Source organism: Leptinotarsa decemlineata, unplaced genomic scaffold, assembly GCF_025532065.1.
Source record: "Leptinotarsa decemlineata unplaced genomic scaffold, Ldec_3_MD MMD2_tig00026340_RagTag_RagTag, whole genome shotgun sequence".
Taxonomy (NCBI): domain Eukaryota; kingdom Metazoa; phylum Arthropoda; class Insecta; order Coleoptera; family Chrysomelidae; genus Leptinotarsa; species Leptinotarsa decemlineata.
In genome coordinates, this window is record NW_027412694.1 from 13,893,125 (window position 1) to 13,920,769 (window position 27,645).

At 36.6% G+C, this 27,645-nt stretch overlaps 2 protein-coding genes across 6 annotated transcripts in view; one reads left to right on the plus strand and one right to left on the minus strand.

The window, feature by feature from the left end:
* Positions 1–281, minus strand: part of LOC111502042 (esterase B1) — an 84,790-nt gene extending 84,509 nt beyond the window's left edge. For 3 of the 4 annotated variants that reach the window (XR_012467547.1, XR_012467545.1, XM_023156007.2), the window contains exon 1: positions 139–281. The gene's annotated coding sequence lies outside the window, so the exon portion shown is untranslated. The remainder of the gene's footprint in view (positions 1–138) is intronic. The other variant, XR_012467546.1, reaches the window with a different exon arrangement.
* A 5,770-nt stretch (positions 282–6,051) lies between these two features.
* On the plus strand, positions 6,052–26,253 carry LOC111502000 (cyclin-dependent kinase-like 1). Of its 2 annotated transcripts, none has more exons than XM_023155947.2 (7): positions 6,052–6,183; positions 13,109–13,298; positions 18,463–18,748; positions 21,286–21,393; positions 24,637–24,866; positions 25,774–25,911; positions 25,970–26,253. In XM_023155947.2, exons 1-7 carry the CDS (start codon positions 6,116–6,118, stop codon positions 26,081–26,083), a joined length of 1,134 nt encoding a protein of 377 aa, XP_023011715.1. In that variant the 5' UTR covers positions 6,052–6,115; the 3' UTR covers positions 26,084–26,253. The 2 variants fall into 2 exon arrangements, with proteins under 2 accessions (XP_023011715.1, XP_074039701.1); XM_074183600.1 differs by lacking the exon at positions 6,052–6,183 and adding an exon at positions 9,994–10,236 and having other exon boundaries at positions 25,970–26,252.
* Positions 26,254–27,645: the final 1,392 nt, after the last annotated feature.

Below are 27,645 nucleotides of genomic sequence, written 5' to 3' on the forward strand. Positions count from 1 at the left end.
AAGTCGATCATCAATACGGTGTAGTGACTTTATTCATCATTACAATTGTTTTTGGAAGCAATCATACACCGAAAAATTTCAATACACAATTATTTTTTTCGGTTCAGACGTTCCTTTCGTTATCGATTAAATAATTACCTTTTTATATATCACTTCCTCACATCCATCTCAGATTCTCCATTCATAATCGAATTCACTTACTGATATAATTTTTAATGAGAGTTTTGCATGGTGTATGAGATCTATTAATACACATGTCTATAAAACTATAAGTCAAGACAACAATTAAATCTGACTTTATTGATAAGATATAATTCAATACAGTCCTCACATAAAAAAATTACAAATCATCAAACAGTGGCGTAACCTTCTTATTATACGGAAAATATTGTGAGTATTTTATAACAACATTCAATTGTTTATAGTCCTTACGATTTTTTGATATGCCAGTAACATCACTATGTATGAACTGTTGCAGATGCAGTGTCTATTATATATTTCAGTTCATTCATTTAATTTTTATGAGATATCAAACATTTTTGTGGATAATTTTATCTAGATTGCAATGTACTATATTATAACTCCAAAATAGTAGGCACTAAAATCTCAGAAATGTCTGACGTTTTTGCCTTAATTTGTCTCTTGCAGTGGCATACGGAAATTATACTAAAAAGATGAGGAAAAATGATGATAAAATATATATAATAATAATAATATCAGTTCATTTTAATCAATAAGGTTGTACACAATGGTGCAAATGTACACTATGACAAAATTATTGTAAAAGACGTCAATGGGCGCATTACATAATATATTATATATAGCTCTATATATACAATAAGTAATAAAGGAATGATTTATAAACAATCACACAGAATAAAAAAGTTCTAGTTGAGAAATTTTTCAAAAGTGTAACAATTTTTTTGTAATATGAATTGTTTTGTCATTTTTTAAACACATTTGTATTTTTACAGTTTTTTACAGTCTCGGGTTGAATATCAAAAAATTTGCACCCATTCACTTTATAACTTTTGTGATGGCGTTTTGGTAGTAGCAACTGTTTTCCTTTATTGTTATAGTTATGTAAACTTTCAGCCATATTGCTAGATCTTTGTTTGAAAACGTGCACACAGGCTTCTGCACGAATTTCTAAAGACTAGTTTTGCCAATATTCGTATGACATATTTCTGTAGAGTGAACACTCTATTTACAGAGCAGCAATTTCCCCAGTTTAAAATGCCATATTTCAGGTGGGAGTGGAAATTAGCATGATACAGGATCAGCAGCATCTCTTCACTAGAAAGTTTTGCCACAAACCTTAAAGAGAAGCACTATTTTTCCAGTTTTGTGCATAGATTGGCACTATGCGGGGTCCAGATTAAGTTTGCAGTTTAGATTGTGCCCACGCAGAGTAATTAATATAGCATTAGTCTTTGATGTATTTTAATTCAGATTATTGCTTTTCGGCCACTTCAGCACATGTTCCAGAGTATTTTCGGCTACAATGCATTCAGATCGTTCTGGGCTACTAATATCATCAGCATAAGACACCATATGTATATTAAAGTTGTTAGTCACGTTGAGATATGTTATGAGGCCATTTGCATAAACTACATAGAGAAATGGTCCCAGGATCAAGCCTTGCGGAACTCCTTGAGATATGTGTAAGGTATCTGAGTAGGACTGATTAAATATCACAACTTGCTTTCGATTGCTCAGAAAAAACTTCAGAAGGTGCAGGGGTAATCCCCTGACACCATAACTCGATAACTTAGAAATCAGTAGTTCATGATCGACGCAGTCGAAAGCGCGTGAGAAGTCTAGAAATAGGCCCATCACAAATTTGTTATTGTCCAGATATTTCATTACATGGCTCTGGAATTCACAGAGAGCAGATTCTGTGCTTTTCTTTTTAATGAAACGTTGCTGCGATGACGAAAGCAGATTATATTTGTCGAAGAAACCACACAGCTGGTTTTTCATATTGAACTCAAATACTTTTGTAATACTAGAAATAATGCTCATTGGTCTATAGTTATTCAGATCACTCTGGTCTCCTTTTTTGTATATTGGCACCCCCATAGCTGGTACCCCAGCTGTGGGGGTATCAGCTGGGGTACCAGCTGTGGGGGTACCCCAGCTATTGGCTCATCAATTACTCCTTTGCCTAAGATGCCTGAGTGTCTTGGCATCAAGTATATAGTCAATCTACAAGTATTCCCACCCACCAGTCTCCTCACTTCTTAGTGGTATTTTCAGACCAGTTTTGATGTCACTTTTGGGTTCGTCAGTTTAGCCTGGCTACCTGTGGAAATATTGATCCTCTTTTTTCATTCATACCTCGAACTCATGTTCCTTGCGCATTGCGAAATTACGTTCACTTCAGCCTGGAGTGTACTGAGTGAGTAAATGAATGAGAAGCAGCAGATTGCGGATTGGTTTATTGAGAGGCGAAACGTTTTCATCCCTAAAAATAGAGAGTTAATGGATGCAAGGACAACCTGCTCATCGTCAAATGTATACAACATAACTTCATGCAGTATAAGCGTAACTTCTTCATGGTGTGAATTGAATACCACAAAGCGTTTGATACAACATCGTACATTTGAACAAATACCCCACTGTACCCAGCCAAGTATAAGAGGTTTTGAAAATTGACTTTGAAGTGGAGGACTCACTTAATCATAACAGCTGGTCAAGCTAGTGTCTAAACAGAGACCACTGTTCAGCCACTGTTTTCTGCATTTCACTCTTGCCATTTTCTATTGTCCTCAGGAATAATTGTGAATTCTGTTGGTATGGAATTCCAAACAGACAAAAATGAAACGGTCCATCTCGAAAGAAGATGATTCGTGAATTACGTAGAGGATGTGCAGCTCGTAGATGGAAGAATCCTACATCATCCAGATGCAGGAGGAACATACACTAACCCTAGAGGGTAACGAAGCAACTCCCAAGAGGTGACGACTTAAAAGAACTCTCTTCTGTCAGGCGAGAACAAAGTTGTTGGCACAAATATGCTCGCCATTTGGATTCTACTCTACTCCTTCGGAGTACCAAGTGAAGTGAACTCGAGAGGAGCTGTACCAACTTGATGTGAGAGCCCCATTCATAAATTCTTCATCCTAAATCATCCGTAACACGGTTATACATTCTTTGACAACTGAGAGGCCAGTATATTTGAGTTTTGAGTGGAGCCTGTTGAATTATTGGGGGTTCGAATCTTCTCTGCATTTCACTCCAAGACAGCTACCCAAGCAGTTGATGAATTTGATTTAGTTTTCGACACCGAACAAGGTGACCAAGACTATGTCATCAACATGAACTCTGTTCAACCCATGGTTCATCTGGGGAGTGGCGGGGGGTCACTGTCTCTCTCTTATGGGTGTTTGACAGTCCTCCGGTGCAGACCACATGGCACTCACCCAGTAAAGTTATCGGTCAACTACCCTATCCCGCATCTGCGGGCAACAGGCGTTGGCCGATTTCAAGCTAGATGTGTGGTAGAGGTGTCTCGCAAGAGCCCTCGGCGGTTACTCATCCAACGCTGGAAAGGTAGCTTTCCTAACATGAGTGCCCCTCGGGGTAACGTAAGGGTATGCGGTGCAGACCACACGGCGTACACCCAAAAGTCGTTGATGAACCACCCTATCCCGCACCTATACGGGGAATGGGCGCGACATCTTCGACATATGATGTGTGGTAGAGGATGCTCGTGAGAGTCCTCGACGGTTACTCATCAAACGTTGGAAAGGGAGCTTTCCTAACATGAGTTCTAGGGGGGAGGTGAGTGCCCGCTCGCGGCTGGAGGCTAGTGAGCCTCATCTCCAACTGGCGTTGGCCTCTTAGGGGCAGCGGCTCCGCTAGCGGGTAAAGGGATACAGGGCTGCGGTAATCCATTCATGGGTGCATTGCAGCCCCATTATGAGGCACTGGACGGCTTATGCTGTTCCGTGATCCTCGCCTGCTTCTGTACGGATCCAAGCGTTCGAGGTGTCGGGGCTTGCGGTCCTTCCGGGATCTAGTATCCGAGTCTAGCCTTGGAGGGCACCAAGGCAGACGCTTGAGGTGTCGGAACCCGGATGGACGGAGCTACTAGTATCCGAGCTTAGGACCCCGGCCGGCCACTTCCGGGACCATATTCCCAATTGATTTGGCATGGCTGGCGGGGGCAGGTGTGCGACGCGAGCACTCTCTGGCGAAAGAAGAGCTTAGTTAACTTGTACGAACGTTCGGTCGAACGCTGCCGATGGTCCTGTCTCTTGGTTAGCCACACTAAGTAGATGTAAGGAAGCAATTCCGGGTTCGGTGAGCGGGAGGAAGCCCTGCGAAATCCTGTTGGTGTGGGGTGAGGGGCGGTACCCGCAAGGATTTCCCGAAAATCCACCCTTCCACGCCCGATCGCATCCAACGCCAGGGTACGTCTGGGGGGCCTAACCGGCCCCCCAGGCCCCCCGGTGCGGTCGTAACTATGACTCTCTTAATGACTAACTGAAGGAATCATCATGACCTGCTTGGATGATGTTTTCAACACTTTGGTCTACCGTAGACTTGATGGAGCAAAATTTTCTCATGCACTTTCTGTCAACATGTTCAACATAAGCGGTCTCCGCTCGTATTCACCAAACTGAAGGGCTCTATAAGTGCTATATTACTATTATCATCACCCCTAATACCGAGGCACCGGTGTGGCATTATGCTTTAGGGTTTAGATTCCTAAATGGTGGTCCACGGGACCCTGGGGTTCCCTAGAAGGGTCACAGGGGTTCCGCGCCCTCTGCCGGAGATCTGAATACCCTGAAACTGTTATAAAAGCTACCTTTGTTCTGCTTCCGATACTAGAGACTGGATGCAGCTTCGGATTTTCGCATCCAACTGTCGCACATGAAGCCTAGTTTGTTCAAGTCGCAACCAGCTAGGGTTCCGTCAAAAAATGTATGCTCAATTAGGGTTCCATGGTCAAATAAAATTGGGAACCACGGCTCTAGGGATATTGAATTGATTGTGGTTTGATTGCGCGTGCCAAATTTATTGGAACCATTTTTACCCGCCCCAGACTGATACTAGCGAATAACTTTATTGTAGCCCTTCTCGACCATCAGAGTTCGAGAAAAACTTGAAGTTCTCAGCTCCGGGTGAGGTAAACATCGTTCGAATAGAGGAGGAAAAATGAATGAAATATAGATAGTTATGGAATTGTGGCAGAACAAATGGGAAGTGATTATTAGTTGGCGATGCCGCCGCGCTTTTTGAATATGACGAAGTTTTGGCGACAGAGTCCGACAAGCACAACCTTCAATAGGATAATAAGATGAGTTTACATTTTTGAATGCATTGAACTAATATTTCTTCTGTTTGATTCAAATCAAACTCATTCAGTAAACCATCCCTTGTTATAGTCTGGAACCGAATGACATACAGTTAACTAAAGCTGCCTCCGTGGAAATGTTACTTGATCCTTCTGGCGCGAGGTTATCTTGGTATCCTAATTCTTTAATTTTCTTTATTTGTCTCTAATAGACACCAATTGAAGATATACGAAGTTATGAGATTGAATCGTTAGTTAAGAAGTTGTTTTGCGGTATTTCTTTTGTTTTCAAGCAACCTTTCTCATGATTTCGCCTCGATGGATTGAAGATTCACTAGGATGGACTACACAGTTCAGGAGAATTCAGAGTCAACTCTTTTTGCACGCCTCAACCCAACCAGAATTGAATACCTACTTGTGTACTTGGCAAAATTGTATCATATTAGGTAATGAGAAATGTTCGCTGGCATGTATTATACCATAGGACCACAGGGTTTTATGTTTAGCGTGACCACTATTAGGAAATACAAGAATAATGAACTAGATCAATAAAATGTCGGGAATATTTCGTGAAAGCTCAAGGACAGCCACCCAAACGTTCATGTTTGTACCTTTGAAAGTCACAGTTACAATAATTGTCAGCATTGAATAAAAATACCGCTTCTTGCTGACATTCTTCTCACACGACAATAATATAATAATACATTTTCCATCAATATGGTCGTCTCCATGGAAACCTAACCAATGCAAACAAGTGAAAAATTCACCGCCGAGCGACAGTTTTCATAATTCCAATGAGATGTTCGGATGGAGAAATGGTTTAACGGTAGTAAATTGTGGTTATTCGGAAACCAAGTACAGTTACTTCCGAAACGGTATGTATATAGTCGTTTTGCTTTGGAATGAACTTCAAAAAAGTGTTACTTTCGTGAAAGTCTCAAGGATTCATTATTTACTTACACGCACAATGGTTTTATTGACTTTTCAGTATTGAATACCGACATGTTTTAAATGAATAGATATCTACATTCCACTAGTTGGATATCTGAATATCAGTGCATAAGAAAAGTTCATTTGGTAAAACTAATTGAACAACGTACAGGATTTTCAAAGAGTTTTTGAATGGAATTGATAAAATAACATTGTCACTTCAAACTTTAGTCGGTCGGTAGCCAAGCGGTTCGGCATGGGTGCTTTGTTCACTCACTCGAATTGACTGCCGTGTTGGTCGGTGGTTCAAGCCCTAGTCTGAACGATCGATCTTCATTTGCTATCGTCCAACCCGTGTTAGGAATCACACGTTAAAAGGTAAGACCTCGTTAATCCTTAGCTCGCACAAGTTTCAACTTCTGAGGGTTGTCGTTCGTAGGGGTGCGACAGCTGGTTAACGGAAAAACAGATGGAGAAACAGATGGAGAACTCCGATTATCTGACGCGAAACTTAACGCCTCACCATGATTGAGTTCAACGAATAGCTATCAACTTATGACATACAACACATATCTCTTTCTGAAGAAATGAACTTTAAACGTTCAAGCCAGTCTCGAATAAACCTACACAGTAGGTTGAATGGACTGACGCATATCAGAAAACAACTACTCACCTGGCCAATACCACGAAGGGCGTTGGATTATATCCGAGCATAGCTGACTAATGAGAAACATATCTTTTTTTTCTCTACAGTTGTAGATGAGTGTATCTGGTATATTCGGTTAGATATGTAACATGTACTTTCGTTGGTGAGGTGATGGAATTTACCGATATTTGATGAAAATCCATAACTTATTCAGGTAACAACTTATTGTGAGATTAGATCAGGAGTAATAAGTTAACTTGTGGTTTTTGTCCTGAACTTTCTATTGCCTAACCGGGAAGATTCTTATCTAAAAGAATTAAAGAACATAGAAGTATTTTTTTGAATGTGAAGGTCCATTCCACATTCGCAAACCATCTTTTAGCAGAGGAGCATGGGTTCAAACACGACCATCGCGTATTACATTTGGAAGAGAAACTCAATCTTCTGCAATGCTTGGAATTCGACAGATTTGAGAATTCGGAAAATTTACTGAATGAACAAATAGAATTGAATTATTTTGCTCTGTTCAATCTGTTTGTAAATTGGTAATCAATTTATGACATGTCCATTAAATTGGTTGGTGATTTTTTTTATAATGTTCAAATTGTTAATTAACTGACCTGAACACTGGTAAAGTGAGTTATTTCTTTTCAATTCACACATTTTCTTTTCGTTCATACCTATACTCTGATGTAGTCATATAGTCATATGATCATTAGTCATTGTTATATAAAGCAGTTATCATGTAGAATTTTGTCAGTATGAACACGTCTGGAGAAACTATTGTATACAGAAACACGTGTTGGAATTTTGTAAGCTATTCAGTGAAAAACTCACAGTAAAGTGTTACCTGAATACTTTGTTAACTGCAATCAGTGCAATGATATTGGACGATAATCATCTCATACTCGAGATTAATATGTCAATTCTATAAATCAATATAGTTGTGATTATCTTACTTGATACTAATGAAACAGCGATAAGTGTAGACGGCTATATATTTTCGGATACACACCCTCACATGAAATTAGGGTAGCAAACAGCAGTGTTCGAACCAAGATGCATGGAAATACCTTGGTGTGAACACTTGGACGCTTGCTCTAAGGCCTGTTGTTCTAAATTTTCCATGGACCGTCGGACTTAATGGACTGCCTATTGCGGAACTATCCGTTTGTTGGTAAAAACCGACGAACCGACAAATCAGCTGTAGCAGAACATGCTCTCATCAAAGAAGGCACTGAAACTATCTCCCCGACGAAATATAATAGAAATTCACAAGCACAGGGATAATTTCAATAAAGAAGAAAAGGCCATGAACACTAATACAATCTGACTACCTGTACTTAATTTTACACAATCAAAGCCAGGTGATTCAAATAAGAGAAACCAAGACACGCCCACCAATGATAAAATATAAAACCAGAGTCAAATACCAGCATCGTAGTTTATGCATCTTTGACGTTTCCTCTACTACTGCGGTACTTAGGCATAAAACCTGCAGTCCACGGCCAAAAAAACTGAAACCGTGAAAGTTCACATTTCTTTATTCTTGTTCCATCTATCAACATCTGTACAAAGTTGGGTCAATATCATTTCGCATCGAGTGATTTTGACAAAACAAAAGTCAGAGTTTCTATGAATCTTTGTTTCATCAGTAGTACAGAGCCTGGTCATGGATACAGGGTTTGTAATGGTGGTGTTGACTTCTCCCACAAAGATGTCATCAATGGTAGATACAGAAAACTCAAACGAAACTCAAATATTGAAGATAATCAAACTGATCGATTAATCAGTGATAATACTTTTCATATTAAAAATTTTCGATTCATTTCTTATTCAGTTGTATTGTGTCCTCAAGTATAGGAGATATTTAATTTTTTTAGGATTCTATGTATCTCAGTTTACTGGCATTTTTTACTCGTACTATCAAAACTATCAAAAATCATACGCTGGAACATCCAAGTTGGGGGTTGCCAACTGATCATGAATTGAATTCTCTGATATCCAGAAGAGTCTCTGCGACAGTTTTATCGTAAAAAAACATTTTTGGTTACATTGCCATAATTTCAGAACACTTGTTATATGGATAGCATTTCACAAATATTGTTTATGACGAAGAATTTCAAGAACAAGGTTTTAACGATGAACGAGAATGTTTCTTACATATTCACCAATATGCAGCTGTAGTTTCGTAAGAATGTATCATCTTCCCCACCAACCGATTTTTTGGAGTCCACTAAATACTCGTTGGGACAACAGGAGGATTGTTCCGAATTCTTGGGGTTCTTGTTGAATACCCTTCGTGAGCAAAAAAATAGCAGAATCAATATTCCTGGCCGCTCTGGATTCAATGAATCTGTACAGTCTATCTCGTCTTGTATTTGTAAATCTACTGCTGGAAAAATCCTCACCTGTTTACTTTGTATTAAATGTTCAAGAGTTAGCAAAAACGTATGTGAATTTCTGGAACTTCAACTATCGATTCCTAATAAGCTTTGCACCAGTCCGTGCAAAGCTTATTTTTGAATCATCTGAAAATGGAAATTTTAACAGGTGATGATCGACTGTATTGCCAAACATGCGCCAAACTAACTGACTTATAAGAAAATAAGTAGAGCTGAGGCACCAGTCAATCTAATAATAACACTGATGATCTACAAACATGGCTCAACCTCTGACGGAAGCACCAAACTCTTACGAAGGTTCTAAATAGATGAACACTTCAATCTAGCAGACTACTATTATAATCATCATGCAGTCAGTGTTCACTGTGGTTTTGGCGTTGAATATGGTCATTATTACGTCTTGGTCAAAGAAGAAACGGACTGGTTTAAGTTTGACGATAGTCGTGTCATGAAGTATTCTGGCGATGTATTGGTAGATCAAGATCTTCAGATCATGTGGTGCTGAAGGTTTTCCGGGTTTTCCTGCAACTGAAAAAGCAAATGCGCCACTGGAATCAATGAACTCGCCCCGGAGCGCCAAATAATTTTTGTTTTTGTTTTGAAATTTCATGATTTGTATTGAATATAAATTCATCTTTGACAAGAATTCAAATAAACAATATCGAAACCCGAAAATTATTATATCGTTCAGATTTTTTTACTAAATGAACCCGTTATTTCCGTTTTATAGTTTTTGACTGTCCTTAAAAGTTCAACTTATAACAATTGTAGACTAAGTCCAGATAGTCACAGTAACTACAGAGAAAACAGACTTCACTAAAAACGTTATTTCACTTCGAGAGTCCTGCGAAGACTAACACTTGAAGCAGAGGGACTACAACTTATAATTGACTGTGATGCCAATGCACACCACCTAACCTGGGGAAGCACACACACCAATGAAAGAGGTGAGCACTTACTACAGTTTATTATGGCAAAAAACTTGGACATTTTGAACATAGGCAATAAACCAACCTTCGTAGTGAAGTGATAGACGTAACGATAGGAACTACATTTGTAAGTAACTACGTTCGGAAATGGAATGTGTCCGATGAGGAAAGTTGTTCAGACCATCGAGACATAAACTTTGAAATCGGAGGGATTCAGACCTCGATCCTAACATATCAAAATCCCCGGAAAACAAACTGGGGAGCCTATACGGTGGACCTGGAAACCTGTTTGGACCGCATGGATTTTGACCTAGAGTTGGCAGCAGATCGATTACAGGAAGCTATCATCTCTACGTACAACGAACATTGTCCCATAGTAAATCAGAGATCAAACAGGAATGTGTCCTGGTGGAATGAAGATCTGGCAAGGATGAGCGCACTAGGGGCTCTGACAAACCCGAAGGTGACATCAAAACTGGTCTGGGAATGCCATGAAGAACTGAATGAACTTGCAAACAGGAACAAATTAACTTTGTACTGGGTGCCAGGGCATTCAGGAATCACAGGTAATGAAAAAGCTGATGAATGCGCTAGACGCGAATCATCAACTTCATATATAGGTCCTGAACCAGCTCTGGGGGTATCAAAATCACTGGTACGAAACCAGATTAGGATATGGACCAATAAGAAGCACACAGAGTACTGGACAAAAGTATCTGGCAACAAACACAGTAGAACCTTCATTGAAGAACCGTCCGAGAAAAGAACCGAAGAACTACTTCAATATAGTAGGTTCCGGCTCAGAATAATTACGAGGCTACTGACCGGTCATTGCCCGTTCAGAGAGCACCTGAATAAAATGGGGATGTACAATGGAGACCTCAGCTGCAGATTATGCAACGAAGGAATAGAAACAGCTCTAAACATCTTATGCGAATGTGAGGCACTGAATCACAGAAGGCAGGCAATATATGGACGTACGAAATTGCGTCCAGAAGAATATGACGAACACCCAACACAGAACCTGTACAAACTAGTACAGGGAACGAGACTAATGGAATGGGTGTCATGAGAAGATGGGAGAACAAACACAATAAGCCGAAGAGGCTGCAGTGTTTCCTGGAAACTTGGATTGAATGGACAAGTCAGACAGATTCCAAGGTTAATAAAAAAAACACTTGAATTGCAACTATCGACTTATATTAGCAAATCATTCCAGTCATATATAATATTTGTCGAAAAATCGGAATTTATTCAAGATAAAAATAATAATAATATAATAATAATAGTTTATTATATCAATATAAACAATTTCAAGTAACCTATTACAAATACATTTATGAGAAAAAAAACAGGGCACCACGGAAGAAACTCCAATCTATCGAAAATGGAACTGAATATACAATATTACCTTAATTCATTCTTGGTAATGTAAACATAAAACAAGTCAGATATAATATTGAATTAACCCGTGCATAGATAGTTGAATAGAGATAAGAAAAAAAAATAGACAAATAACGTAAAAAATTAAGCTGTCAGTGTTGAAAACTAGTGGCAAGTTAACAGGCAAGTGTAGTGTTGTTTCAATTTTACTGGTTGATATTTCCACGAAATAAATCATCATTACAGTTTTTAAAAACCAGTTCAATCTGTTTTTTGAATTTTATTTTATTTCTTATGCTTTTTATCATATCTGGTTTCAAATCTCAAATTTTCGCGCCCATGTAGCTACAAAGCCTTTAACCGACTAATTTATTACATCTTGGTACCAAAGCGGTATGTTCTTTGTTCCTAGTACTATATTATGGGTGATGAACTTTGTTCAGTGATAATTTGCCATTATGAATTTTGGTAATAATTTTCGAGTTGAATATCTGTTTGATATAAAAAACCCCGCTCTCCATGAAAAAATGTATACTTGAATGAAACCTTTTCTCATTTTCAAGATATATTTTTGAAAAACATTCAGACTGTTTAAGTGTTTATCGTTCAAACCGTTCCATGCTATAATTCCATAATCAAGTTATGATTGTACTAATCTATAGAAAATTGTTTTTAACTGAGGAATATCGTGAATTTCTTTCAATAATTTAAAACGTGACAGAAATCCGCGTAATCCGTTAAATGTGACATATATAGATCCCATTTCTCTAGAATTACTCCCAAGCATTTGATTGTAGTAGCCTCCGGTACTGAAGTTTTCTTGTGCAATTTCAAAGGACCCATGCTTGGAAGGTTATATGAGTTAATTTGTTATGTTCAAACAATCTGACGATCGTGTTAAAATCCACTTCGGCTTTTATTTCAAATTGTTCCCACGTGTTTGACAGCTATATCATCAGCAAAACTCAAAATGTCACCTACTGATTGTAGTGTTAACAAGCTATTGGTGTATATGGTGAATAAAACAGGGCCCAAGACTATTCTCTGCGGGACACCAAACGCAAGTTTTGATTGATTACTTAGTATACCATCGATATTTACCACTTTTTTTTATTAGAGATACGATCCCAGGAGATCGTACATCTCACCGAGCATGCCGATATTCTCCAATTTTTCTAGCATCTTTTTGTGACAGACGGTTTCAAACGCCTTGGAGAGGCGACGAAGATACAAATTGATATTGTGAAAAATCAAGATATTTCATTTTTGTGCAGAATTCATATTTTGCCAAATCTCGTATAAGACTGTAAAAATTTGATAACCAATAATTTTGGTTTAAGGCCTTTGCATAACTTCTTGGAAGCAATAACTTCTTTCCTAAAATTAATAATAAAGGTTCTAACTTACTTGAGACATACTATATGAGTTATTTACGGTACATAGTCATTTGAATATCATTTCAAATGAAATAATAAAGAAAATATCATGAATATATTTATTGTTTCAGAACGAGGACCCCATCTAAAAATATGGAACGATATGAGAAGATCAGCAAGTTAGGAGAGGGTAGTTATGGAATTGTATATAAATGCAGAAACAGAGATACTGGAGAAATAGTAGCCATTAAGAAGTTTGCGGAAAGTGAAGAGGATCCTCTCATTAGAAAAATAGCACTCAGGGAAATCAGGCTATTAAAGGTATGCAGAAGTCGGTTAGTACGGGGTGGAAGAATAGGAGCGATTTGGGTCCGATACTTAATAGTTTTCATTCAGAAAAAAATTAGCTCTAACCAGTTGGTTCCTGTTTTCAAATGAAAGAGCTTTTTTAAGATTGTGGAAGTGACAAGCATGAAAGCTCAATTGAATTATGGCTCGTTTAAAAATGTACTGATTTCTTTTTTCATTGGTAGTTACATTTCAAACTATGTGCAGTAGATATCGAAAAAAGAGGTTATGGAAAATTCTGCTTAAAAACGAATGGTACTTTTAAACATCATTGTACATTATGGAAATAGCACGGAGTTAAAAAATGAAAACAGTACGAAATTCCATAAATACTGCCGGGGAGATAAATCTTCGAGTAAACGAGATACTTCTGAAAACAGACTCAAAAAAGCGATACCCTGAAAGGGGTGTGACGTCACCAGATATACGAAATGCAGAGCCGGCTGGGAATCCCGATTAGTTTCAGACATTCCTGTGTGAGCGGTATGAAATCCAATAATCTGTACAGGGTCGTTATTTTTATTTTTCGGTTTACCAATGTATCAATTCTTGTTAATGCTCGCAACAGCTGCAAACTTATGATAATTGAAAGCAAAGAACTCCACAATCAGAAAATCAGGGATAAACTGCTTGCCAATCCCAACGGGTCCAGATCCTTCTGGTCGTTAGCTGAAGCTACTTCCTTACTTTTATGTCTCTCACCAACAAACTAAACATGCTAAACAGCTGAAACTGTCAACATATATGCAACAACATTGAAAATTGAAAAATATAATCGAATGTATGTATCCCGCGAAATTTAAACATTCCCCTCATTTTTTAAACCGTCAACGTATATTGGATTTTTGGGTAACAAGACAATTAGAAAGATAAAGATAATGTCGCTGAAGTATTCTTGAGAAAAATGGATATGAATAGTAACCTAATGGTGAATCAAAGAGGAAGAATCGTTCAATTCATCACCGGATAAACGCTTACGTACTGATCAAACCACCACTGGCAATTCGGTTTCAGTACTTTAATATATGACCAACGTTTTGAAGTAGATTCAATACACATTCAAATCTAAAGAAATGAACTTTGAATGTTGAAGCCCGTCTCGGATATACCTATACACAGTAGGTTGAATGGACTGACGCCTATCAGAAAACAACTACTCCACTGGCGAACGGCGCGGCGTTGGATTAGGTCCGACAGGCGTCAGTGCAGGAATCTTCACAGAAAATTTCCTGCATATGTAACTGGCAATATAACTGAAAGAGTCTACCCTCAATTTTGGAACGGGCACACTTGCAGCCCGGTTTCGGGCTCCTTAGCCACTCGTCAGTGGAATAAAGTGACCATCATCGACCTAAAGTCGAAGATATTCCTAAATTGAAAATTGAAATTCTTTCAGAGTATTTCATTCCTCGTCTTGAGTTGGAGCGAACATCAAAAATGTCACTCCATCTAGTGGACAAGGTACTAACAACTGCATATCCGAAATTTGACCGATTACGTTCAACCTACTGTGTAGGTATATATCCGAGACTGAAGTTCATTTCTTCAGATTTGTTTACTGCCTTTCTTCAAGCATAGCCCACTGACTAATAAGAAAGGTTATACATTAGTGTTTTTAAATTACATAAGTAAGAAACTTCAATATTCTTGTCAAAAAAGAATGCTCCTTTCAAAACACGATTTATGTAAGAACAAAGAAGTTTCAAAATATGTCTTGGTTTCTATTCTGATTATTAAATTAATATTGAATGGCTATAATGAATATAATTTCAAACTAATTTCTTCATAGCATAATGAAACCTTCCCTCTCAGCATAATATCGAGTCTTTACTTCAAATACCTGACACCAAATGATTATAATGTAATTATATTTGATGTAAACTAAAAACAAAACACCACTAATGGATCATATCACGCTTATCTTGTTTACATGGTATGACACGGTACAAACAAAACAATATTCGAAAACCACATCAAATAAACATATAATGATTTTCCTGAAACAAACCGGGGTAAAATCAATGGAATAGTAATAATCATCAGTTTGAGTTGTTTGTAAATTCAGTGAAAAAAATGTTCATCCAAGAGATCATGTTGTCAAAGTCAAAAAGTATAAATTTATAACAACTTGAACAACGTTTATAGATTTTTGTAAATCGCACATAAACTCACGATTAGGTAGCTCGAGGAAGTTTTTGAGGTTTGTTTACAGAAAAAAATTGCATGTTATTCGTGATCACAATAATTACACTGTGTGGTTTTTAGCGAATTCAAGTGTCCCAATGTTTATGTGACATTTATGTCCATGAAACTTATTACATCTCTGAATAAGGAGGGAATAATCGACGAAATATTTGACATTAATTTCGAGTGTCGAATTGTTTGTGATGGAATCTGGGGATAATTGATGAAAATCTACAACGTATTCAAGCAACACAGCATTGTGATATTTTCACCAAACAGTTTTACAAAAATGCAACACGTGTTTCGCTATACAATAGCTTCTTCAGGCGTGTATATATTAATTTGTGGATTTCGCCCAAAAGTTTACATTGGCCAAACGGGGAGAATTTCTCTCCAACGAATTCAAGAAAATAAAGGTAGTTTTTTTTTAATGAAAAGATCAATTTCACATTTGCAAACCATCTTTCAACAGAAGGACATGAGTTTAATCACGACTATGACGTGTTATATTCACAAGAGAAACGTTTGAAACTCAATCTTTTAGTTCTAGAGAAATATTTCAAAACGAGTGGAACATTGTACTGAGAATAATCGGCTTCACGGGGTTTGAAATATTTGAGTAGCTATGATGATTTTTAGGTCTCACTATTTTGCTATTTACTCTACTCGGGGAAATGCCACTATTCATACTATTCGAATCAAACTGACGTATTTCATTTCATCATACATAGTTAATATAATAATTCCAAACGGATATTACTATTTTAATGAAGTCTTGAATTCCATCATTTATATTCTACTTTGAATAACCCTTCGTGATACACTTTCCACAAATTATATTAGAGTTTTGGGAAAGAAAAGTTTTGTTATTAGTCAGTGGGCTATGCTTGAAGACTGACAGTAAACAATTCTAAAGAAATGAACTTCAAACGTGCAAGCCAGTCTCGGATATTCCTACACAGTAGGCTGAATGGTATTACGCCTATCAGAAAACAACTACTCCCCTGGCAAATACCACGAAGGGCGTTGGATTATATCCAACAGGCGTCAGTGCAGGAATCTTCACAGAAAATTTCCTGCATATGCAATTGGCAATACAACTGAAATCAAATCAAATTTTATTAAATCCGTTTTCCTCTTATACAATGGATTGGACGTGTCTGGTGTGGTGTAAAACCCCACAATCTTACTACAACAAAAAAGTTACTCCTAAAGTACAAGTTTACAGGTTAGGTTGACAAAATAGAATACATACACATAAATACAATGACACATAAAATAAGTATACAGGACATCTTGATATGAATATAAAAAAAAATCATAAAGCACAATAAACACTATGAACTCAGTTAACACTACTAGAAAGGAAGTCATCAAATTCCCCAAGTTATAAAAACAATGATTCATAAAAATTTTCTTTAACCTACTTTTAAAAATTCCGTACGTGTTACTATTTTTTATATTATAAGGAAGCCTATTGAAGTAAGACGCTCCAATCATCAGAGGTGATTTTTTGTGGAAAGTGTGGTTCGATTTTTTTTGCAACAAGTCGTTTTTATGCCTTGTGTTGTGGCTGTGAATATCAGAATTTTTTGGCAGTTTATCTCGGTTTCGGTAGATATGGCTCAGTAATTTATATAAGTAAATAGAAGTAACAGTAAGAATTTTTTGATTTTTGTATACATCGCGACATGAAGTTTGATAAGGTAGGTCAAAAATTAATCGCAATATTCTTTTTTGTAATACAAACACCCTTTGGTTATCACGCCCTTGCCCCCATACTATGATACTATAGGAAATCGCAGAGTAAGCATACGAATAATAGACACTCAATAAAGTATCCCTATCTAGCATAGATTTCAAAATAGTTAATAGATAGAAACACTGATTGATTTTTTTACAGACACTATTAATTTGTGCCTCCCAAGATAGATTACAGTCGAATATGGTTCCGAGAAATTTTGCAGACTTGGATGTACTGATTAAAGTGTTATTTAATAATATTGAGCAATCTGATGGTAATTTTTGAGCTGTATGGTATTCAATGCAAACCGTTTTCGAAACATTCAACATTAATCTATTACGATAGCACCAATCTTTGAATTGGTTTACTGGTAATTTTTTCTGAAAGTGCGAGTTTCGACTGATCTGATATTATTGTGCATGTGTCGTCTGCATACATGAGACCTTTGCTTCAGTTAAATATTTAGGAAGATCGTTAATAAATATGAGAAAAATTAACGGACCAAGGACACTGCCCTGAGGGGTTCCAAGATCAAATTCATTTGAAAAAACATTATCAATTTTCACTATAATCTTTCGATTTTCGAGGAAAGAGAGAAACTAATCATTAAGACAGCCACGAATACCCAACTTTTCTAGTTTTTCTGAGACGAAAGACCTTTCAACTGTATCAAACGCTCTTGTTAAGTCGAACAATACTGATACCACATATTCACCATGAGCCATTCTTTCAAAAATGTTTTGGGTGTACTCAGCCACACTTGATTCAGTTGAGAAGCCATATCTGAAACCTTGTTGATTGTTGTCCTTCAATTTTGGAACGGGCACACTTGCAGACTGGTTTTGGGCTCATTAGCCAGTCGTCAGTGTAAGATACCTAAAGTCAGGAAATTTTCTGTGAAGATTCCTGCACTGACGCCTGTCGGATATAACCCAACGCCCTTCGTGGTATTAGCCAGGGGAATAGTTGTTTTCTGATAGGCGTCAGTCCATTCAACCTACTGTGTAGGTATATCCGAGACTGGCTTGATCTGGCTTCCAATGAAAAGAAGGAAGCAATCATTTTCAAAAAATAACTCTTTGGTATCAAAATAGAGAAGTAGAAAGCCAAAACCGTTCGTCCTGAAAATGTAAGGTCTCCTAAAAATATACCTCCCTCAATTTAAATATTAGAGTATTTTTCAAATTCATTCGAATTTTTGTTTTTCAGAATTTGAAACACCCCAACCTCGTCAATCTCATAGAAGTATTTCGACGAAAGCGCCGTTTGCATTTGGTATTTGAGTATTGTGAAAGAACTGTTCTCAACGAATTAGAGAGGTATCCTAGAGGATGTCCTGATATTCTGACTCAGCAAATAATCTGGCAAACTCTGCATGCAGTGGCTTATTGTCACCAACATGGTTGTGTTCACAGGGACATCAAACCAGAAAATATATTACTGACAGCAAATGGGGTAGTGAAATTATGTGACTTTGGATTCGCCAGGATGTTGAGTAAGTGACGGTGGGATTCAAGTTCGATCCCAGGTTACTTGGACATGATTATTCATTTCAGATATCAACACAGTAGAAGTTTCAGCCATTTGACACTCTTTTACACAATTGATATTAGAATAAATAGCTCTGTGAAAAACAATGAGTGAAATCTTTGTTCACTATTTAATTGTTTCATTTGTTACAGATTTTGATGTACGACAGATTTGTGTTTCAGTAAATGTGAATGTATAAATTTGTTTTTCGAAATTCAGTCATGAGAGACTTCTTACACGGCCTGCCAATAATGAAAATAACGTCTCCGACACTAAAATATTTCAAATATTGAAGATAATACTTTTCTTTACTCCAGTATAGACCTCATAACGATTCAACATCAAAATAGCGCAATACCTGTATAAAACGTTATCTCTCAATTCAAAATATAAATATCATCGAATAAAAACCTGCTTTCTATAGAAAATATCAATCTAATGTCCTACTTTGATCCCTTATACTGAATAATATTCGATTATGAGAAGCAATTTAATTTCTATAGCCATCTAATATTCATTCATATTACTAAAAAGGCATGACAAAAACCATAAAATGCAAAGAAAGAAATATAAACCTATAATACGGTCTCTGAAACGGTGAACAGAGGCTGTCCACAGGGTTCAAGTCTGGGACCGACACTGGCTGATAGTGATGGAAGCATGCTTCGAGCGTATTAATAGTATTGAGAGTAACTCTGTCGATAGCATACAAGATAGATGGAAGTTGTGAAGCATGGGAGGAAGAGATGTGGCCGAGTTGTAACGAGAGGAAGACGGAATGTATGTACATACCAACTAGTAAAAATTAAAGACCCCCGGTTTCAAGTATGAATGGGAGAATGATTGAGCTGAGAACGAGCGTCAGTTACCTCGAAATTGTGGTGGACTCAGGACTACTGTTTATAGACCACCATAAGGAAGTGAGGAAAAAGCTAGCGAATTGGCAGGAAAATGAGGTGAACCGGGAGGAATATTGGACTGAAGAGAGAATGTGTAAGGGTGATAATATAGAATAGAATAGAATAGGCTGCGGCTTAGTATGGAGTGCAAGTGTGGGGGAATAAGGTGCATGATAGCAGGGTGAAGAGACAGCTGAGCGCGGTACAGAGGCCCTTCTTGATAGCCTCGTGTGGGGCATACAGAACGTCGCAGATGGTTGCGATCAGTGTAATCTCTGGAATGGCTCCACTCCAAGTAGAAGGATGGGCCAGACTCCAAGAATGGAGTGTGAACGGGACGGGGAAGACAGAGGACAGAGTGAAAGGGGAGGATACGATATTCCCCTGGCTGCAAAGGGAATTGCTGGAGGAGATGGAGGATGAAAGAATGATTGAAGTATATGTAGATGTTGAAGCGAGGTTAAAGGATGAGAGAATGGGGATAGGCTGGGCGTATGAAAGAGGAGAGGGTGAATGGACTGCAGGTAATGAAGCAGAGCTAATTGCGATCAAACGATTCTACAGAATCTGTAAAGCAGTCGGATATGAATCATTGGACCTGTCGCGGAAGGCTATTCAGCTGCTCACGGGGCATGGAAACTTTCCGAGATACCTTGCAAGATTCAACCTGGGTCCGGAGGTTCCTTTCTCCTGTGCCTATTGGGAGCCTCGAACGGCAGAGCAGGTGATTGATAGACGCATGTACGGAAACAGGATTGGATTGCAAGAATGGAAGAAAAAGAGGATTGGTGAAATGATACTGAGTGATATGAATGGAAAAAGGAATGAATGGTTACGATTAGGGGTACATGGGTTGGGTTTATGAATTGAATGGGGAGCACATATCATGTTACTTTGTTTTTTGTTTCTTTTTCAACTCTTGATAGAAAGAGCAAGAATTTTGGTATAATATTATGTATTGCAAATTATTGTATGTATATTGAATAATTATGGGAAATAATGGAAATGAGTCTCATACCCGGTTGATTCGTCCCTCCGTATGGCCGACGTTACGCGCCGGTTGTACGGAGGGGGGGAGAAGGGGTTCTCTTGACAGTGGTGGTGTTAGACAGAGGGAAGATGCCAGTTGTAATGCCTTGGGGCTAGCATAGCTAAGGCAAAGGCATTATTCAATACTAAAAAACAAAATGAACGGAAAGACAGAACAACCAAATGAAAAAATTTATTTCACCAGTGGAAGTGAGGTAACCATATACAGGATGTGATAAAATCAATTAAACCACATATTTTGGCGTTAAAAATAACTCGATTGGATATAAGTAACCTCAATACAAATGATCATACAAAAACAGTCACAGTCCTTGAAAAGTGCGAAATTAAAATCGACTTTTTACAATATTTTATGAACCGTTAAATACGAACTTATCATGAAAGCATCTTTTTCATATAAAATCACGAAATTTGTTCAGACCATACAAATTTTAGGGGGTATTGAACTCCTAAAAACCCCCAAACTATACATATATGCGTTACAGTTAAATTAGTACTGAGACACCATTGGTTTAATACATCGTAAGCCATTTATCCAATTTTCATGTTGCAGATCCCGGTGAAAATTATACAGATTATGTTGCCACAAGATGGTACAGAGCTCCTGAATTATTAGTAGGTGACACACAGTATGGGACACCAGTAGATGTTTGGGCAATAGGTAGGTAATACAAAATACTTTTCTATTTGAGGCACAATAAAGTAGACCATATTTGAGGAAAATATTTCTTTTCAAATTCTGAATTTCGAAACGAAGCGATCTCACAATATATCTTCAAGAAATAACACCTGGGCTGAAAAGTTTCTGAACTGAGAAAAAGAAACGCGTTTTTTTATTCAAAATTGGCTTTATTCATCATCGTAATCTCCATCGAAAGGCACACAATCATTTCAGCGCCCCTCTAACATATCAATAACCCTTTTGTAAAACGATTTTTATTTTGCCTCAGTTTCAGCAATAACCTCTTCATTCGAGCGAAATTTCTTACCGGTAGGTAAGCATTTTTTGAAGTCTGCGAACAGTCCGTAGGAGCTCGTCTTAAGATGAATATTACACTACGCACATCCCAAAGCCATAACTTTTGTAGTAGAGTGTTGTTCTCGAGCGCTTTGGACGAGGTTCACCAATTGCTCTCCACTCATATGAGCATCGTTTTGATTCCGGAGTGAATTGATGATCCATGTTTCATCCATTGTCACATATCGACGGTTTGTTATGTTTAAACATTGCCAAACACTGCTCAGAATCATCAAAACGTTCTTGTTTTTGGTCAACAGTAAGCTCGCGCGGTATCACTTTGAACAGAGCTTTCTCATAGTCCAATGATCATGCAATATAAGGTTCACACGTTCTTCTGATATATTCACAACGCAACGTTAACTAACTCACGCAACTTCACTTTTCGATCATTCAAAAAGATTTTTTGAGGATTTTTTTATGTTTTCTGGTGTTACTGCCTCATTTGGACGTCTACTGCGTTCTACATCATCGATGTCTCCACGACCACGTTTGAAGACAGCAAACCAACGTATAATTGTAGTTTCTGAAGGAGCGGAGTCTTTATAACACTTTTCAAGCCTGCTTCGTTTCAACGTAATTTTTTTCCATCAAGAAGCAGTGTGAAATCAAAACATGAAATTGTTTTTGATCCATTGTTTTGAAAATAACAAAAGTAGTGTCACTCTAAGCACAAAAACTCACGAACTTATGAGTAGAATATCATGAAATTTCAACAGCATTCTTTTGGAGGTTAGTACCAACTGAAAAAGCGTCATGTATGTGACTTTTCAGCCCATGTACTATATTAATAAATAATCTGTGCAAGTATGCTTCTTCAGATTTTTCATGGAAATGCACCAGCAGTTAATCCTCAAGTTGCTTCTGAGCGAAAGTAGCAAATATTCTACAAGAATGCCGTTCTTCAAATGAAATAGTTCTTGAAAAGTGTCGTTAAAAATGCGTTGAGTTGAAATTCGAAGCAAAGGACAAAGGCAGTGGTATTTTGTCACACACTTCTAACATTTATCCCTTCAAATGAAATTGAGTGGGCTTAGCCTGTTGAACACTTTCCTTGAAATTAACCACAGAAAAAAAAGATTTCCACCTTGCTGCAATATTCCAGGCTATCACTCTTCTGTTTGTTCTGTCTCTCTGTCTGTGATGTTTCGGTTTTCAAACAACCTAGAATCCAGAAGCCTAACAATTTGCTCAGGTGTGTAGCTTTACCTGAGCAATATTCCAAAGAGGTTTTACTTTGAGCTTTCAAAACATCAAAAGTTGCTGACGTGTGTACCTATCACTTTCTATTTCGAAATAGTGTATCGCACATGTCAATTTATACTTGATATAATGGTTATCCAACTGTGTATGCAGATTTGATAGACCAAAAATAATAATATATGTAAACAAGCATACCTACATGTAAATATACATTATGTACACATAAACATAAACGTAGGTCCCAAATTGGTGATAACTGTGATATAAAACAAATAATACCTAGTTTGAAAACTAAAAAAACACGCTTTGATAGCAACACAAACTAAAAAATTAAAAATATGCTCTTTCACGTGAACATCGTCAAACTTGCGATTACAATTTTTTACACCTTTTTCTGGTAATAGTATGTTCAGAACCATTCGCTGAAAAACAGGTTCATAGTAAGTCATTTCAAAAACATAGATACTACTATTTACAAAATTTTTTTTTTCATTAGTTTCACCTAGTTTCATTGAAGAGCGGCTTCAGTGTGTCTGAATTCAAAAGCATAATATTTTTTGTGCATTTCATCACAATTTAGTAAAAAAATTCAACAATGTTTCAAAAAGAAATGTATATTTCAAAAAACATTGATTAAGTTTTCCTTAACGGCAAAAACCCTAAAAAATCAATCAACAGAACATGATAAGTAAACTTTTATTAAGAATAACAAAATTTCAAAAAAATATAATAAATTATTTGAACACAATGAGTATACCTCGAGATTAAATCGCAAACTAGAGCCACAAATACAAATTTTTACTTTTTTTCGTTGATTTTTTTTTTCGAGTTTGAGCTTGATTGTCTCTTTCGCTTTGGCTGTACTACGGGTGTGGCTGATGACTTCTTTGCTTTTTTCTTTCTGCCTGTTCAGGCCTTGGCGCAACGAACTCTTCATCGAAAAGCTCTTGATTCTTTTTAAAATCGTCACTCGCGTTCAATTTAATCAAATAGAATTTATGGAAGCTAATAATTAAAACTCTCACTGAAATTACGAAACTGAAAAAAAAACATTTGTGGTAATGAGATAGAAAACCCAGAAACGAAAAGGTTACTTTAATCAGCTGCATTATAGCCCAATTACAGACGATAACTAAAGGTACCGCCACACTACGAGAATAAACATCGCAGATTGAAAGAATGGCGTCACAGATACCCAGACAAATGATATGCAGACCTTACACCCCACTGAAGGCGTGTACATAGTAGTAATACACTACGAAACTTCAAACGCGTTTTTCTCGAAAACTTATTATCGTACGCTATGTACCTTTTTTTCGGCGAACACCACATATATGAATGCTAGATCAATGATTTAATCCAGAACTTTATATCAGGAGAATTGCCCATTAAAAATTTTGAGTAAGAAGCCATTGTATGATTTTTTCAGAAAGTACCTACTAAATTCATTGGCAACATAACTTAGGAGTCAGCTGTGAGTCAGGTCAGAAAGAATGTAAACTATAGTGATTATGTTATGAAGCAACTTTCATCCACACTCAGTATATCTTACAATATTGCTGTTTTTTTACAACAATTAATTAATTCACGATGTTTTTGTTCTTGAAGAACTCTTACAATTTCAATATTTTCACATTGTAATTCAAATTTTTAAGTATGTAGTTCACTGACAGTCTCTTTCAGGTTGTGTTCTAGCAGAACTGATCAAAGGCGAAGCTCTCTGGCCAGGAAAATCAGATGTAGACCAATTGTTTTTGATAAGATGTACTGTGGGGGATTTTCTTCCAAGGCATATGCAAGCATTCAAAAACAATGACTTCTTCCAAGGTGTCATTTTGCCAGTTCCTTCACAATTTGTACCTCTGGAAGTGAAAATGCCGTTGTGCAATAGCACCACAATTGATTTTCTCAAGGTAAAAATTGTGATAACAAGTAATACATATAGCTGAAAACTCATTATCAGAAAATTTATATGAACTATTGACTCCGTCGTATTATGAAATATTTTTCAATTGGTATAGAGTATGTTCTCTACTCATTTCACAATTTAAGTAGGTGTAATGTAGGTATAAATATTTAAAATACATATCCTGAAGGTTTATTTGACCATCGTGTGCACAGAACTTATCTCTCAACAAACAATTATTACTTATATCATATCTGTAAAAGTTTCTTTTCACATATATTTCAAGGTACCGACATTAAGAAATGTTTCTTTTGAATATTCTCAATTTCTCGTCCTCTGAAGTAGAACTAAGTATCTTTTGCAAAGCATGAGTACAATGAAGGTAAAACATATGACTATGAATTTATCATTGAGCTTTCCAATTTCTGAGTAATATTTTGATATAGTGTTTGATTTGAAATGATTTGCTGATTTAGAATCGGATCATTTGCCAAAAATATGTTTACCTTCTTCAGTGTTGTTGCAGGATTGTTTTCGTTGATAGTTAAGATTCGACAGTTTAACAACGAATGAATATCTTTTAAGAACCTGTTTCAATTTTAGTTATTGTTTCACCAATAAATTAAGTGTATTGTTTTTTTCGTTCGGGAGTAATTAACAAGACCATTTCTTGTGATGCACTGTTTGAAACCTTTGGTGTAGTAATAAATATAACTGGAGTTTTTTCCCAACACCAAACCGTTATTTTAAGACCTTGACACGTGATTACCATCTTCTTAATCTTCTTCTTGTAGATGATCACTTGGTGATTGAAACACGTGTCAAGGTGTTAAAAATACCGGTTTGGTGTTGGAATAGAACTCCAGACCATTTCTCATGATTTTCCAATACCAAAAATTATTTTTATTTTTTAGAAATGTCTAGATAAAGATCCTGCCAAGAGATGGACTTGTGAGAAATTACTAACACATAACTATTTTGAAAATTTCAACTTCAAAGTAGATGAAAATGATGTACATAATATAGACAAAGTTACTAGGGAAAGGTCAAGGGTGAGTTACGAACGTGATGAAAATACATTAATGTTTTTCATGTTTTTCTTTTTTCCAGAATTCGCTGTTGGGAACTTCTTTGCCACAACTGACAGGTTCAAAACCCGTTAGTCCTTCCAAACCATCTAACAACCAACAGAAATCGAAAGTTGCCCATCTACCTACTATATGACAGAGGTTTTCGCTGTTCAAGTGATTTTATTCAAATAATTTTACAAAGTGAATTAGTATATGTGATTTGTATGACTATGGAAATAAAGTACCATTGAACAGTGAAAGTTATTCTTGGGTAACATACTTTCAATGTATATCTCGAAAATTTCTGAACAAAATAAAGAATTATTAATACTGAGATCTCTCTCAGAATAATCCAATCGCTACTATCATGATAACACGTTTTTATACACTACAACAAAACAAGTTTTGAATTTTTAAGTAAAACGATTAACATAAGAGTCTTAAATTTTGAGAGATATCAAAACTTTAATTTTTATGTGACAGGGCTCACGGATGTTTACAAAGTTTTGATCAGCCGGGCGAGTTGAAAACATTAATATTGCCCAGGGGTGTTAATGAGTATTATGTGAATTTTGGTCTTTGAATGTTTTGGCAGCTAGTTTACTCGAGGCGTAGCAGTACGCTTTTGTTGATTTTTATATTACTCTAACAAAAAATTAAATTCTATTCTAATATTTTAAGACAATATTATAAAAATTGTATACTTTTAGGAAAGATTAGTTTTTGAGAAACGTTTTGGCTTCCTTCTTCTCTTTATCTTTATGAAAAAAATCTGGGAAACTTTGAAAAGAAGTTAATTTCAGGTAGGTACAAACTGGAAGAAAAACCCCTCCCGAAACAAATAGGTACTTACTGGTACAAAAAATGTTCATTGAAATGAACAATTTTGACGATAAAACATACACATACTACACTGCTACAAATAAATATAATTCATAAAATTTGTCTTCCGAAAGAAAAACAGGCTCAATCAATATTTCTAGAACATGGCAAGATCATTCTGTGCAATCGGCTATTGTCCAATAACACTGCTTTTTGTCTTTGCTACAAACCTAGAGAAATTTATTAAAACCCTTATCCTACAGATTTTATAAAATATAATTAATCATTACCAATTGAATCCTCTTCGTGAGTAATGCTTCCCTTCATGATACTGATAAATCACATTCAAATGACAAAACCACCTAACAGCAACTATCTTTTTGGACATTAGGAAAGCCTTCCACAGTATTCAACACAATGTTTCCATTTGTATTTTACAACATAGGAATCCGATGTCATATCTATTGGCACAAACAAAAAAACAAATTTTTAGTTATCATCTTTTGTGTTGCGTATAAACACTATCATCCTAATTGAGGCAGTGAAAAATGTTCCACACTCTTGTAGGAAGTCAATATGAAAAGCTACGGTAATAAGTTTCATTTTGGTTACTGAGAACTCAAAAGAGAATTTTTCTTAACGATATAAAGTAAAAATGAACTTGAGCATCATATCCCAAATGGCTCATTTACTTAGAGCAGTAAAAAATTGATTCATAAAATTGTATTGAAACTATACCTAAGTATTCAACAGTGTACATATCATATTCACAGTGAGATTTTCAAGTTGATGTATTTTGTATAGTGAATATGAAAAAAAAAACAACAATATTTTGATTTTCTGTTTTTACTGTCTATTAAAAATAAAATGATTCGACCAAAAGAGTGAATTCCA